The following is a 17,500-nucleotide window of genomic DNA, read 5'->3' as shown; positions in this document are numbered from 1 at the left end:
ACCCAAAAATGAACAAAATAAATGAAAATGATGAAAATTATCGTGGAGCAAAGACTTTTTCCTAAGGCACATCTTTTGGAAAATGTTTCCCTTTTTTATTTCTGTTTTCTTTCCCTGTTTTTTTTTTTTTCTTGCGAATCGAATTTTGATTCGATGGAAACCATTCATGTTACATATCTCTCGTTCGACTTTTACGTAGATAAATCGTGTATTCGCAAAAATCTCGGTTATGTATTTCGAAAACGATTTTCCACGTTCCATGTTCTTCGAGAAAATATCCGAAGGCGTATTCCTTCCAAGGATGGATCGTAAGAAAGACGACAACGACGACAGCAACGACAACGAAGACGAAGACGACGATGATGATGACGACATGGTGTCGTAAAGATCGAAGAGAAAATGTACATGCTGCGAAAAAGGAAAATAGGTCACCCTACAAAAGTATTTTTCAATTTTTCGATCTTAGCACCGTGTAAAATTCGATTTTCAATTTTCAATTTTCCAGGACGATGATACTCGTACGTATATAGACTACCAATTTTTTTTACCAACGTATAAGATCATTAATAAATTTAATTTCGAAGTAACATTCACAAAGGGAAAAATAAAATCGAAGCTTTGAGACAATCTAAAAAGAGAAAAAGAAAAAGAAAAGAAAAAAAAGAAAAGGGAAAAGAAAAGGGGGACGGGGCGCGCGAGAAAAAGAACAAAAAGAAAAATAATGAAAAGAACAAAGAGACGAAAGAATGAAATCGTCTGAAAGGAAACATCAATCGTGTCGGACATTAGTACACGCCGCATGATTATTCAAAACGAGGAAGTGAATGCATCAGAATCAAAGGAAGGGTGTACAAAGAGCCAATGACCAGAACAAGAAACTGGGGAAAATCGATGGTAGGGCTCTCGATCCAACGAACGTTGGCTATTGGCTTGGTTGGACACCTCTCTTGGTACCCCCGCCCACTCCTTTCATTGGTGTTTCTATTCAAACGACCTTGATGGCGTTACGTTATGTCGATTGTAGCCCTTTGTGTAGAATATCGTTTTCGATTTAACGCTTATGCCTGATGCCAAAGGATAAGCCCAACTAGATGTTTCCTAGTTGTACAGTAGTCCTTGACGATCAGAATGATTGATATCAAAGATTTATGTGACACACACACACACACAGACACAGACACAAACATAATATATATATAAGAGATTAAGTTCGAAGAAGACTAATTCGTGTTTAACGTCAACAAATATATACATCATTAGTTTACTCAAAATAAACAGAAATCAACATAATGATTTATCTACATCGAATGCAATCAATAACGATTTATAAAGACGTATTAGTAGAATAGAATCTTAGACAGATATTTAAGAGCCTGAATCGTTCAAACGAATCCATCATGCTCAAATTGTTCAAATTTACGAGCATTCTCTGTTATCGTATAATTCGAAGATACGAGAGGCCGACTTTTAATCAAAAGAGGAATTCAAAACGTACGGGGGATATCAAAGCGATCGCTAATCAGTCATTAGAATTCCATTTGCTCTTGAGTCAGCTGCGACGGCGCTAATTGCTACGAGAAAGAGGAAATTCTCGAGGAAAATCTAGCTAAGGAGATATAGAAATGGAAAAAGAGAGAGAGAGGGAGAGAGAGAGAGAGAGAGAGAGAGAGAGAGGGGAAAGAAAAAGGGAAGATGCTTCGAGTGCAATTTTCGAGATAGAAACGTGTCCTCTGAACCTTCTCTATGACTTTTTCTATCCAATAGAAAAATGAGAAACGAAAATTCAAGAAAAATAAAAGAAAGAGAGAGAGAGAGAGAGAGAGAGAGAGAAAGAAAAAAAAAGAAATAAAATTTTCTTTCTCTTCCACGCATTTCTTTTTTCCTTTTTTTTTTTTCTACAGATGAAACGAATATACTTATGAATACAAATGAAGATATATATATATATATATATATATATATATGTATATATGTATATATATTATTTTTTATTCCCTTTCTCTCTCTCTCTCTCTCTCTCTCTCTCTCTCTCTCTCTCTTTCTTCTTCTTCTCACAACGACAGATATCTCTCATTCTTCTTGTTATGCATTAAGAGAGATAGGAAAGCGACAAAATAAGACGAGTAGTACTCGCGGTTTAATTAAACTTTCTCCGACATCTTCTCGCGTAACTCGGAAATGTGCGTTGCATTCGGAGCACGCGGTAAACTTTACCCCCCCCTCTCTCTCTCTCTCTCTCTCTCTCTCTCTTTCTGTTTCTTTTTTCTCTCGTTCAGTTTTTTGCCATAGCTCGGTTTTCCATGACGACTACGTGGAACGTATTCTCTTCATATTTTTCCCCAACTTCGTTACTCAACGAATAGTTTTTCGTTACATCTTTTATTCCTAGATACGAATCTCTTTTTTTATTTGAGAATGATCGAACGGGATATCAATTAAATGCATTCGTTTTGTTCGGTGAAAATGAAATGATTAGACCTGATGTTTGAACGAGTAAAACGAGTATCAAATTAGAACGCGCGCGCACGAGAAAGAGAGAGAGAGAGAGAGAGAGAGAGAGAGAGAGAGAGAGAGAGAGAGAGAGAGATGAGATAACTCGTTCTTCTTCTTCTACTTATTCTTCTTCTTTTTCTTTTTTTTTCTTTTTTATCTTTTCATTCTTTTTTTCGATTATCGAATTCCTCGTTAAAATAGTATGGTTATCCGAGAGAGGAGGAGTTTATAGCGTCCGCGAATAAGTGTTACGGCAAAATGAAATTGAATTTGGCCGAATGAATTATCACGTACGAAAAATGTCACCGTTATCCGAAATATATGTGTGTGTGTGTGTGTGTGGTTTTCACGATTTGTATGAACCATCGATTGAAACAGAAAGAATGAGAGAGAGAGAGAGAGAGAGAGAGAGAGAGAGAAAGAGAAAAATGGGGGGGGGAGAGGAGATACAGAGGAGAAGAAGGAAGAGAGACATAGAAAAGAGAGAAATCATCCCGTTAACTTGAATCGTAGCTACTCCAACGAAGCTCATCTGCTGAAACGACCAAACGAAGATTGGGAGTAAATCGAGATTAATTGAAATCTCGAATCGACAGTTACAAGCGTAGGTCGATCGATTTTATCTCTTCTCTCGCACGTTTCTCTAACTACTAACGTAACAACGTAACAATCCTTGAGTGCCAAATTTCTATCCTTCTCTCTCACTCCCCCTCCAACCTCTCTGATCTTCTATATCCATAATTTTCAATTCTCTTTCCTAAAATATCTTTCTTATCTCTTCGTTGATTAATATCAGATACGTGTGTATTATGATTGATATCATTTGTTATTACTCTACCATAACCTAAATGAACGTATAAAATATGTTTACAATTCACTTCTCATTAATTGTTTATCCACGAGAAATTACGACCTCTATGTCTCTCTATCTCCCTCTCTCTCTCTCTTTCTCTTTCTCTCTCTCTCCATCTCTATCTATCTATTTATCTTTGGTAGTCTTCGTAAAGCGTCGAGACAATAACAACTAATAATAAATTCATTCTGAAATCGACGAGTATTAAATTCGGCCGAACGTAAATTATATCTACATATATATGTATATATTTCTTATATAGAAATTATGTATTACTACGAAATGTTCATATTTCATAATGAATTATCTGAATTATCGAAATCTTAGATCGGATTATTAACGGATTATTAATTTAAGAATGAAAGATATCTTTATAATTAATATGTTGTTTTATACGTCGTAATGAAGAAAGTTAATCGTCGTATAACCAATTTAATTAAAACGATTAGATCTTTAGTTTTGTTATCTCGTTGAAACAATGTGACACGTCGGGCTTTCGCATAGCATCGGTGACGACGAATTTACGCGGTGTGACCACCGCAAATTCCAAACTCAAAATTTACAACGAAACTTTCCATGATGCATAACGCACAATGTGTGGCGTATAGCGAACATGGGATGATAGGGTCTGGTAGAGGGACTGAGTGTGAGAGGTTACGGGAACTATATTTTACTATGGAAACTTAACACAATAACATTAACGATCTAATATTTATCGCTACGGGAGAGAACTCTCTTTTTTAATTTTTTTGATTTTTTTTTTTTTGATTTTTGAAATGTGTAAGAGGTTCGGAAAACTACGTTTTTTTCTTGTTTTTTTCTCTCTTTTTTTTTTTAGCTGCAGCATCGATCGAGAAATAATTTATAGCGTATATATTTTATATATATATATATATATATATATATATATATATATATATACCGTAAATTTCATCGATCGTGTGTGTTAATTAAAAAATGTGATTAGTGATCATGTATAGGAAAGACACAAAGAGGTACAAAATCGTGCAACTGTTCAACAATTATGTGACTATTTTTCAGCATATCCCTAAGAAAAATACTCTAACAATTGCAAGACAAATGGGGCTCCTTTTACTTTCTTTTTTTTTTTTTTTTTTTTTTTTTTTTAAGAGAAGAGTGTAATATAAAGGTTGTGTGGAGTTATGTCAGGCATGAGGCAACAAGATTCGTACCTTCGAAATTAAAATGTTGTTCGAACGATCCATTTTATATTTTGTTTTTCTACGACAATAATCACGGACAAAAGGGATATTGACGATTTACTTGGAAAGGAAATAAAAAAATGAAAAAAAAGGAAGAGAGAAAGAGAGAGAGAGAGAGAGAGAGAGAGAGAGAGAGAGAGAGAGAGAGAGAGAGAGAGATAGAAAAATTAGATAAAGGGTTGGAAAGAGAGAGAAAAAGAGAGAGAAAGAAAGAATATTTATCAGTCAGGACACAATAGTTTTACTCGCTTTTCCCTTCGACCAAATAGATTTTTTCGTATGAATGAAAGGGTAAAAGGGAGCGGATATAATCGTGACTCACCGAAAAGAGTCTTTGCAATTTCTCGTCTACCGAGTGATTTCGTGGGACATTCGAGTCGATTCGGTAGGATCAAACGAATAGCTACGAGTTTCGGTGAAATTCGACTTTTCACCATTTTCCACGATCTCTCCCTCTTTCCTCGCTCGTATCTTTGTTTCAACTTTCCGATCGAACTGATGAAGAAATTTTCTTCTTTTTCTTTTTTTTTCTCTCTCTCTCTCTCTCTCTCTCGCTCTCGCTCAGAGATTTTCTTTTTCAACTATTCCAAATTGTCTCACATGAAGTCCCTAATTTTTTTCTCTTCATTTTTCTCCTCATTTTTCTCCTTTCGAATTAAGGCTCTATCTAACATCGTGAATTATTCTGACGACGTATTTTTTGATTCGTTCCATCTCTCTCTCTCTCTCTCTCTCTCTCTATCTATCTATCTATCTATCTATCTCTCGTAGACGTCGTCAAATCGATTCCACTCGTTTTCGAGCTTCTCGGTTCCTCTTACGAGAATTTAAGCACGGTCGATTGCCTCGCCGTAGAAGGCAACGACGTTGAGGATAATCCGACTTTTTCGATCTTACGATTTTCATTTTCATCAAAGTTCTTATGAAGATGAAACGACGAGTGAAAGCAACGATTAATCGATCGCATTAAACGACTTCCATCTTTTTCCTCATCGTCTCGTTTCTACGATAAGTTAAAGTATACAGGTATACCTTTGTATATATGAAATGGAAGACTTCAAATTTCATATAATTCAAATAACATTCGTTGTGAGATTGACCAAAGGGGTCAGTCCAAAAAAAAAAAAAAAAAAAATACCTTAATAGTTAGAGCAATCGTCGGGAAAGTGGAAGAAAATAGGTTGTTCAAATCCAAACTACCCCTGAACGGCCCCAACTTTTTCTTTCCCCACGAATTCTCCATGTACATACGTACAGGTAAGTACACAGTTATAAAAACATCACGTCCGACTATCGATCGATATATCGAAAGGTATAAAAGTTAAGAAATTCTCGCGAGAATTTCACATTCCGCGCGGTCGCTTTGTTTTTTTTTTTTTTTCTTTTTTTTTTCTCTCTTTTTTCCTTACTCTCTATTGTTTCCTTACTTTTCTTTTGTTTCGCTTTGTTTTTTGCACTCGTTTGCGTTTGTTTGTTTGTTGGAAATCCTATCCTCATTCCCTTCCTCTCCACTACCCCCTCCCCCACCCTCATTCAAATATTATTAGACGAGTAATTAAATTGGAGTTATGGATAACTTGGATTAACTTTGGGCCAGGCAACAGGTATACGAATATAATATATGTATATATGTAGATACGTTAATATGTACAGACATATATATATGTATAACAAACACTTGATTGAAATAAACACGCTTGCCAGGATGCGAAAAACGATGACCATGATGAATTTGATGATTATTATAGATACCTATTAAAGGGACAGCGTCCGAGGTCGTCGGCATGCTTTCTGCCACGAGGTTCAGGAAAACTGTCAGCGACAGCAGAATGGTCACTCCTGCATAGACAGGTTGAAAACAAAAGTACTTACATGTGTAAAGATTACCTTTTCTTTTTTCTTTTTATTTTTTTATTATTATTGTTATTTTTATTTTTTTTTTTTTTTATCTTTTTTTTCCTATTTTTGTCTCTTTTATCTTCTCTTCCTTTTTTAATTTTTCTCATTCTTTTCTCTCGTATCCCTTTTCAAATCCATTCGCCAACATTAATTTATCCTTATATCGAAAGTTTTCCTTGGGGATAAATATCTTTGAAAAACAAATATTTCAAGATACACGGATGCAACACGAACGATCCTTGATCTTCGTATTCGTAAATATCGATTGAAGAAAATTTTTAACGGATAAAACCAATCGAACGATCAAAGATGAATTTTTCTTCGTGTCGTTCTATTAATGAAAGATGGATGATTAAGTTGAAGAAGTTTATGAACTTTGTCGTGTTCCCTTCGATTCACGTTTTACGTTGATATAAAATGCCTTACTATCATTAATAACAAACGTTTAGTTTTGAAAAAGTAGTTAAGGTCTCTGGAAACAACTTTTTTATTCGCTCGTAAAAAAGTAAAAAATAAAAAAAAAAAAATATATATATATATATATACATAGACAGATAGAGAAAAATCCTATGACCCCATCAAACTCTAGTCGACTTCGTCCGAGAATTCTCCAGCGTGAAAATTTCATTCCAACTGGTGCTTCGGGATTCATAAGGAGTCACTTGATAAGAGTTCTAGAAGTACTATCGTTAAAAGCTTGCTACGAGTACCGGAAATTCGTTCGAAAGATCGCACTTCGTTTTTCTCATAGTTTTTGGAAGAGAAACGTGATCATATCCTAGAAAGTAAGAGAGCTAGGGAGAAAGAGAGAGATAGAGAGAGAAAGAAAATATTCGCACTGTTGATTACTAAAAATTTATCTAAGTTAACTTCCGAATAATTTAACAAGAAAGTACATAGCTTGGCTAACGATACTTGTGTAACAGGGAGTGAAAAAATGATTACATCGTGAAATAAAGGGGTAGTTCCAAGCGAATAATAATGAAAGAATTTGCAATAGGTTAAAATATTTTCATAGCTCGTTTCATTTCGTTGATAAATTTTCAATATGAATACGAACGAACAGAAAGATTTTCATTTGAACATATAGATATTTTTCATAGATCGTTCGTTTATTTTTTGACGAAGTTTGAAAATGCTTCGTTATCGTTCATTTATTTTTTATAGCTCGATCATCCATTTCGGTGTTTTAATCACCGAAAGAACATTTTTATTGGGCGTCAATAAATAAATTGATCGACCAACCGAGCGACCCATTGACCTATCGACCAATCGATCGATCGATCGATCGATCGATCGTTCGATCGATAGATACCAAACGGCATGTGTTCACATCTTCGAACAAACCTTAAGCTCTAATGCGCTTAAAGCTTCGGCTTTGTGCAGCACTGGAACGATCGTTCGACCGGATAAGAGTACGAGGTCGTATTTCGACGGGTATCTTCTTTGGTTAGGGTAACCACGACAAACCTGCATCCGCCTTGGGAGTGGCAAACCGCCAAATAAGATCGAGGGTTTTAATGGACAGCTGAGGTACCACTTACCTCATGTTTTACGAGGGTTTAAGATATACGAGAGGTATGTATAGCGAGCAATTAATTTCTTACAATTAATATTCAAACGTTCATCAAACGTACCATGGACGATAAACTTTTCGCTATAAAATCTTATATTAAAAATTAATTACATATATTTTATAATGGACTTTGACATTCTTACGCTTTTCATTTTCCATTTTTTTTTTTTTTTATAACAAAAAATGATCGAATGATTATGACAATGATGATGACGATGACAATGATGAACGACGATAGGACGATTAATTCGTATTAACCATTTTATGAATTTTATTATTTCACTCTTACGATAATTCTATAGCAATTATTGTTCTTTTATATTTCCCTCCCTCTCCTCTCGCCCTTCCTCATTGCACCACGCCACGCCACGCCCCCGCATCTCGACCAGCATTGAATTAACCAAAAGTACAAAATGAAATTTTCCGTGTACGCTGGCAATTTGGGTGGTGCTCGGCCATTTTACAAATGTCCGACTGCCGCGCATTTCTGCGTTGATATACACGAGCTAATTTAATTTTATTCAGAAGCGCGACGCGCCAGGGACAATTTAAAATCAACCCTTCTCTTTTCTCTCTCTCTCTCTCTTTCTCTCTCTCTCCCTCTCTCTCTGCTCCTATCATAATCCTTTCACGAGTTTGTTTCAACCCTCTCATCGAGGATGGAAATTCGTTCTTTGTCGGACGTATCCGTAACAAATTTTTGAAAAATTTTTTTTTCGGAACTTCCTAAAAAATCGAACGAATCTGGCAAAAGAACGTAAAGCCATTCTTTTTGTATGCGCACGCGCACAGTCCCTTTGAACGTGTAAATTTAACGCGATTGTAGATTTCCGTCACGAAATCTTTCCCCATCGTATTTTGAACTCTGTCATTCTATCCTATTCGACTATTTTTTTTTTTTAAATGGAAACGAACGAATCGTTCACGTCGCAATCATTTTTTTCCCTTCTTTTTTCTTTTTCTCCACCTACCTCCCCCCCTCCCCCTTATCCATCCTTCCTCTATGCTGCATGGCAAATTTTTCATTTGGCCGAGAATGAGAATTTTACAAAATTAATAAATGAAACGGAAGGCGGTTGTTGCGTCGAGAAATGAAAACCAACGATGCGCAATTTATATTAAAAATTTCGTATTTAAAGTTGTTCTCGTTCCTTCTCTCTTCTCTTCTTTTCTCTTGCTCGAGACGAGGGGGAAGAGAGGAATGGGAAGAAAGAAAGAAACGAAAAAGGAAAAAAAAGAAGCGAAAAGGAGAAAGGAAGAAAGAAAAAATTAATAACTTATTACATCGTTCGCTTCAATTTTTTATTGTCGCTAGCTAAAATTTTCTCATCGTATCGAAAAAGAGAGAGAGAGAGAGAGAGAGAGAGAGAGAGAGAGAAAAGGGGAGGAGAAGAAGAAGTGAAAGAGAGGATATAAACCATGAGGAAGTTTATATATGAACGATTTTCAATGTATATATGTATATATGTACGATTGAACACGAATGCAAAAGCTAATATTAACGAGGCAATTAAGTTAATGAACCAACCGATACAAAGGATCACAATAAAGCCGTCGTCTCGTGGGTGAAATATGTTTAACGAGGATATATCTTTGAATAACATTGTACGTAGAGAGACAGAATCCATTGGTAAGGATATATATATATATATATATGTGTGTGTGTGTGTGTGTGTGTATGTGTGTGTATGTACATACATATATATGAAATTTTTCAAACGAATTTTTACATGGGGAAATATGATATTCGGTAACGTTATCAAATGTAAACCAACGTTCTGATATCTCGTGAATGTGTAAAAACCCATTAAAAAAAGAGAGAGAGAGAGAGAGAGAGAGATGGAGAGCGATAGAGAGAGAGATAGAGAGAGAGATGGAGAGCGATAGAGAGAGAGATAGAGAGAGAGAATGAGAGAGAAATGGAAATGGAGGGAAATAGAGAGAAATAGATAGAGAGAGAGAGAGAAAGAGAAATAGGAAGATAGAGAGAGATAAACAGATAGACAAATCTCAATGGACCCGTTGTACCTTTGACGAAGGATCGCTTAATCTCAATTGCCTGTACGATCAATCTCACTCTCTCTTTAGTCAAGCAATAGTGCGTACGTCGTATCGTAAATCTTGCTTATAAAGCAGATACCGTATGTCCGTAAACTGTAGATCAGAGCATAGTAAATGTGATACGATAACGCGTGATGATTACGCGATATTAAATTTCTATTTCTATTCAATAAAATTTTATATATATATATATATCTATAATGAAATAAAACAAAATCATTTTACTCTATCGTGACATTAAATAAATTTATCGTTTTAATAATAAATTAAAAATCGATAAATTATAACGTATTACAAACGCTCGAACGCTTTTATAAATTTTATATAAATACAATTCGTAAAATGTCATAATAATAATAATAATAATAATAATAATAATAATAATAATAATAATAATAATAATAATAATAATAATAATAATAATAATATTAAATAATAATAATTATTATTATTTATTGTATATACTGATGATAATTTATTCATTGCATATGTAAAATAACGAAAACGTAAAGGAACAAAATATAAAGTAAAATGAAAGAAGAAAAAAAAAAGGAGAAAAAAAACAAGAAGAGGAAAAGAAAAATCCAAAAAATTAGACGTTTCGCACTCGATATAATTTCACATTTCTGAAACAGATACAGAGCCAGAGTAATAAATCAATTTGTTTCACGGATCATTTAGAAGTGGGCAATGGGATCATAGTCGTGGGAGCTACTCGGAAACGCGCGAGCGTATTAATCGTGCCAAGGTGAAAGACGATGTACGCTAGGTGTGTCAAGGAGAGAGAGAGAGAGAGAGAGAGAGAGAGAGGGAGGGAGGGAGGAAGGAGGGATGAGAGACAGGGTTAGGTGGTAGTGATAGTGGTTGGAAGAGCTTTGGAGTGGAAGGGTAAGAGGGTGGAAACGTAGGTGGTGAATATAACGGAAATACACATATACAGACACACACACAGGCACACAGACTCAATCCCCTTTGTCATGGTAATGTTCGATCAAATACACATACTACTTCTTTTTCTTTTCTCTTTACAGGAGAAAAGAGAGAGAGAGAGAGAGAAAGAGGGATTGGAGGGCTGGCAAGCTTGGATACCTTATGGACAACAGCCCGTTGTATTTATCCCGTATTTATTCGGTTAATGAAATTCGTAATATCTTTCTTCTTCTTGTCACTCGACTCTTCCCATTCGGAATTTACGCGTTATTATGGAGATTTCATTCATAGACTCTCGAGCAAGAAGCCTCTTTACTCTTTTTCTTTTTGATTTTTCCTTCTTTTCTTTTTTCTTCTTTTACATTTCTTTTTTTTCTTTTTTTTTTCTTTTTCTTTTTTCTTTTATCACACTTCTGTCAGCTTTCACAATATTTTAATTTTTATCATAAATATGTATAATTCACGTGTACGTATGTATCAAGAGAAAAGTTTTGAATTGATTTACGATAAGGGCTACGTTAAGACGATTAATAGAGATTTGTTTTTTAACGTTGATTTTGTTTTATTTATTTTCTCCTTTGTTTCTTTCTTTCTTGTGAAAATTAGAAAGAGTTCGAGACAATTTTAATTTCTTCGAAAGAGATTTTTCATCAGCAAGATATATGTAAGTCAAAAAAAAAAATATGTCAACAGCCTAGAGAGATTTAATTGTAATAAGTGATAAAAGAGATAGGGAAGCTATGTATGTATGTATATATATATATATATGTGAACAAGATGGGTACATATGAGAGATTAGTTACTCTGTATCGTAGGATATGACGGGGATTAAATGATCGAGATGTCAGGACGATTTGACAAGTGAAAGATTAGAGGGGAAACGTTTAACGTTTTATTTCCATTTCCGTCGAAATCGTTCAATATTTTCAATACAGATGTTTGAATTTAAACCACGTAAAAAATAAAATTCGATGGAAAAGTAGGATAGATAGTACAATTAAAACTTTTCCTATCTCTAATGCAATACGTTTTTAAATTAAAGCGTCTATATTTCCGAATAGCACGTTCCGCACGTAGTTTGACCGACTGTCGAGTTAAAAAGAAAAAAAAAAAGAAAAAGAAAAAAGGGAAAAAGAAAAGTTTCCTGAAAGAAACACCACTTAGGCTGTATAACGTATTATATATGTGTGTGTGTGTATATATATATATATATATATATCGTGCGAACGTTAAGGATGATGTATCACGTGCTACGATTTAGACGTTATGGCGTTCGTAATCAGAAAAGAAGAAACTTTAAAGGATCCTATTTCGAGAGAATTAAGGTTGACATTTTTGATTCCGTACACGTACGAAAAATAAGAGCTAAAGAAAAATTGAAAAAAAAAGAACAAAAGAAAAAGTAAAAATAAGATAAATCCACTCATTTTAAAAAAAAAAAAAAAAAAAAAAGAAGAGAAACTTTTCTTATTTTTCTGATCGTTAACGATTGAAATCATTTGTCGATTCACTCGTATTGTTCACTTCAAAGATTCTATCCAATACAATTAACGAAAAAGTTTATCCTTCTTTGGATAGGATTTTTTATTTTAAATTGGGTTAATCCTGATTCTAAGGATCTAACAAAATCGTGAGTAAAATTTTCGTAAAGATCAAATTTGAAATAATTGGGGGCCGATCAATCACAGTGTTCTCGTGGTGATGTTATTACAGCGACCGAAAATATCGATCTCTCTCTCTCTCTCTCTATTTCTCTCTCTCGTGGAGAAACTCTAATAAGTCTTAAGTTAGAGGAGAAGTTTTGAGAAGCGCGTCGTCGATCCGTGCCCATGTGTTCTCAGAATGCGGAGAGAAACTTCAAGCGCATCAAATGTTCAACTAGAAAATGGAAGAAAGTTCATCGCTTTATGCAATATAGGGATGCCAAATTTCTCTCTAATCCTCTCCTCCTCTCCTATTTTGTGATGATTAATCGTCGAAGGTGAAAAAGTTAAATATTTAAAGTCGATAATAATGATAACGGAAATGATGGGGGAAATATTTCGAAATGATGACGATGACGATATTAATGATAATAAAAAAATAGAGAAGGGAAAAAAGAAGAAAAGAAAGAAAAAAGAGATAGCTTGAAAGAAATATTTATATAAAAATACATATATATATATATATATAAATTTTTTATAGATTTTCATTTTTTATACAAAATGAATTTTAATTTTTAAAGCGATTAAAATACATACCAGACATTTAAACATAACCGTGATAGTATTCGCGAAATCTTAAAGCTAAGATGATGAAGGGAGAGTTGTACTTAACCGAACGACGTCGGACGAACTAACGACGTGAAGTCATAACAATGGTAAATACGTCAAGGACGAAAGACAAAAGGGAGAATTGGAAAGGGCAGAGAATAACGTTGCTAGGAAAATGGAGCGACTGTTACGAACAGATACTGGTGGTTTTCGATCGGCTCTTTTGAAAAAACTTCTTTGGAAACTCATTCTCTATTTCTCTCTCTCTTTCTCTCTCTCTCTCTTTCTCCCTCTTTCTCTCTCTCGCTCTCTTTCTCACTCTCGCAAACGAGGCCTATCTAACCACCGTCGTTATTGTGTCGACAAAAATAATTGGTTCATCGATTTCTTTTTTTTTTTTCTAATGAGAGATGGAAAATAATTTTCGATACTCGAAACAAGCTGGAACGAACAATGATAAATTGAGAATCAATAAAATCAAATATTTAGATTTCTTAGGAAGAAATTTGTTGTCGTTATTATTATTATTAATAATAATATTACGATGAAATGCAATGACAAAATCGTGGATACAATCGATAATCAATTACGTTTGATTTATCTATTGCCGTATACCAAGAGTTTCGTCTTACGAAAGCTAAAAGAGGAATGGAATTTCATGAAGGAATGCGTATAATAAGAAAGAACGTTACTAGAATCCTTAACAAGGTCGTCCTGGTTCTGTTCTAAGAGCGAGAGAAATCGAGATCAGGATAAAATCATTCGATTGCAGCTAATGCGGATGAAGCTTCAGACTTCTTCCGTCCGATGTAGTAAGCAACTACTTACTTATTTTGCCCGGTTAACTCCCATCCCCCTCTCTGTTCCTCCTCCTCTTCCTTCTCCTCCTCCTCCTTCGTGTCGTACAAACCTTGAATATTTCAATTTTCCCGCCAAGAGACCAGGTCTAACTTTTACGGTCTATATCGCTTAAGTATTAAAGAAAACTAAAGTAACATAGGAAATATCTACGAAGAAAATAACAAGTACGACAAAAATATTTTATCAATTATGCTCGAGAGATATCTTTTTGTTTTAATAATCTCTCTTCTTATCTTTTTATTTTATTTCTTTCTTTCTTTCATTCTTTTTTTTATTATCTTTCTTTTTTTCCTTTTTTTCTTTTTTCGTTCCCTTCATTTCGATCGTTATTACCAAAAACTTATTACGATATCTCTGTCGATGGAGGGAAGGAGAAATACTATGGTACATTTTCAGTATTATCACGTGAAATTTATATCTTCTTTTCGCTTCGTCTTGACCCGTGGCAATAAGAGTACGAGAAAGAGAGAGAGAGAGAAAGAGAGAGAGAGAGAAAGAGGGAGAGAGAAAGAGATAGAGAGAGGCACGCTTATGGCGAATAAAAGAGTCGAGTTGAAAGAATAGAAGAAGATATATATATATATAGCTGTTCGAATACGTGATAAAAGTGGGAAAAGGGTCGAAAAAGCGAGAGAACGGAGTTTCAATACTTTAGCAGTCAGTTTCTCGCGGAATGTTAGCCGCACGATCGGTCCTGGCGCAATTTGAACGGAAGAAGAACAAGTTCCGGAACGAGGAACGTGCTCTTGGCATTGGGGCTGTTTACCTTTTTTTTTTTTTTTTTCACACCGGATGTTTCTCCCTCTCTCAGAAGCACGATGTAAAGAAACTCTCCGAGGAAGACAGAGAGAGAGAGAGAGAGAGAGAGAAAGAAAAGATAAAAGAAAAAAGGAAACAAAAAATGAAAGAAAGAAAAAAGAAAAAGGACAACGTGAAAGAGAGAAGAAGACCCCATGGTAAAAGGATAAGAAGCAGAAAGCGAAGGATAAATACGTCGTGAGAATTCTTAATAAGAACAAACTCAGCGAGTCCTTCTCTTCTTATCTTCAGAACATCGACTTTGACGATTATAATCCGAAAAGGAGGAACAAAAAAGAAAAAATAAAAGAAAAAAGGAAGAAAGGAAAAAGAAAAAGAAAGAGAGGGAGAGAGAGAGAGTCATTTAAAATAATTTTCTTGCAACGGAATACATTCTTTAACGCGGACACATTTCAACGAATAATGTCTCTTTACGTTTTATATTTGAGAACATCACTCGAGGGAGTATAAAAAGAGTAAAAAAAAAAAAAAAGAAAGAAAAAGAAGAAAGTAGCAAGCTACGCAAGAATGACAAAAAGAAAAAGAATAGATAGATAGATGGATAGATAAGAGAAAGTCGTAAAGTTTAAAGGGTCGATATTAAGTCTCGTTTAAACTACGTCCAATACGGTAACGCCAAATGCACCGGTGTCCTTGACAACCGTCCAATTTTTCTTTACAGTTTACGTATTCCTATTAGACTTTATATCGTATCACAATAGATAGATTTAAAATAATTCTTTATAGTACTTACCTACAATGAAACATTTAAATATCCATCGTTTATATCTCGCGATAACGAGTATTATAAGATTTCTATTTATCGTTTTTTTTTTTTCTTCTTTTTAAATGATAAATACGAATTGATCTTTAGTTTTAAAATCGTTCCTACGGAATAATGCAAATTCATTCGAAATTAATCCGATATTTTTGTAGTAGGATTATTAAGATAACGAGATTATTATGAAGTATACGATAAAATTCAAACGGTGGAACCTGTTTACTCTCTACATTTCGACGAATATTCAATGTTTATAATATAATCGCGAAATCTCGAATCGCTCGAGTATATATATGTCGTGCGTTTAAATCTTTAATTAAATTATCATTCATCGGAATATATAATTTCGTAATATAATTCGATATGGAAAATTATACTCTTTTGAAAAATAGTATATCTACTTAAAGGGCAAAAATAGAGAGAAAGAGAGAGAGAGAGAATGCCTACAAATATTTCCACCTTTAAATTTAATTTATTTATTTAATATAATCTAAAAAAAAAAAGCAATTGAATTTATACAAATTTTAACTGAACTGATATTGTTCAAAGATATGTTAAAAGAACTGAAAAAAAAATATATATATATATATATATATATATATATATATATTATGTATGTAAGTATCGCTAAAGATTTATGTATCATCAAATTCAAACTATACTTTTCAATAATCATAAATAATAATTCAAGAATATATATGTATAGGGGGTTCGAATATGCGGGATCGGATAAGCCAAAAGGATTCGAACAAAAGTCACCGGCTCTCGTTCGTTCTTGATCCGATAGTTGGCAATTCGATGAGACCTACTCGATCGAAAGAGAAATAATCTTTGATTTTATTATATTAGGAGTATAACGATAAACGTACATCACTTACAACGACAATGGCATTTCGTTTTATCGAAGTTTATGCAAAGAAATTTGATGAAAATAAAATAGATAGTATTTATATACATATATACAAGTGTATCCATTGGGATAAAATAAATCTTTATATTATTATAAAGTTAATTTTAAGGATGAAAATTGGAAAAATATCTTGTAGTGATGTTATAACGATAAATTGTTAGAACTTAACGAGATTCTGTGGGAATTGTCTAGGGAATTTCTCAGTTTGATCAAAATGATATAGATAGACGAAAAATCGTGAAAATAAGAAAACGTTTCATCTAATTCACAATAAATCTATCATAATTAGGAAAGTCTAGTTTGTCAGATAGAAAGATAAAAAGAGTTATATATATATAACTCTGTATGTGTGTATATATATATATATATATATATATAGACAAGTCAAAATGGATTCGAGTGGAAGTTAGTTTTTAGTGGAAGAAAAGCTTCTCGACGAAAGGGTATCATTAAATGTTAAAGACGAAGACGAAGATGAAGACGAAGAAGAAGAAGAAGAATCAGTGAAGAACGAGACAAGGGTCAGTCGTCGAAAATGAGAATATATGGGATTGCACATCGAGTGAGATCAAATCCCCAGTAGTTTCGTTCTCCATCCAGAAAAACGTTCGTCCTGTAAGGAATAGAATTTGATTTCAACGAAATCTCCTTGAGAGAAAAAAAAGAGAGAGAGAGAGAGAGAGTGATCCCTTAACTTCTCTTTTACTAACTAAGCGAACTTGGACGGTTATCAATCCACTTATCTAGATAAGAGACCATTCGATGTTATGTCTAATAAGAACGAATTCGACATTTATTTAAATTGCTGTGAGCTTAATTGACCCTCGTAAAGAACGTCCGAACAAATCAGGAAAAGGTAAAGC

General features: G+C 34.0%; 1 protein-coding gene across 6 annotated transcripts in view; it reads right to left on the bottom strand.

Moving 5' to 3' along the window:
• nAChRalpha6 (nicotinic acetylcholine receptor alpha6) overlaps positions 1-17,500 on the bottom strand; it is a 246,307-nt gene that overhangs the window by 56,336 nt on the left and 172,471 nt on the right. For 5 of the 6 annotated variants that reach the window (XM_085657693.1, XM_085657692.1, XM_085657696.1 and 2 more), the window contains exon 9: positions 6,322-6,408. The exons of the other annotated variant lie outside the window; for it this stretch is intronic. In XM_085657693.1, coding sequence (XP_085513819.1) covers positions 6,322-6,408 — 87 coding nt within the window. The remainder of the gene's footprint in view (positions 1-6,321; positions 6,409-17,500) is intronic. 6 annotated transcript variants of the gene reach the window in all.

This window comes from Vespa mandarinia, chromosome 6 (genome assembly GCF_050613455.1).
Source record: "Vespa mandarinia isolate Hongniang chromosome 6, ASM5061345v1, whole genome shotgun sequence".
NCBI lineage: Eukaryota > Metazoa > Arthropoda > Insecta > Hymenoptera > Vespidae > Vespa > Vespa mandarinia.
Note: the sequence above shows the minus strand (reverse complement) of the source record. Positions and strands in the feature narration are given on the sequence as shown.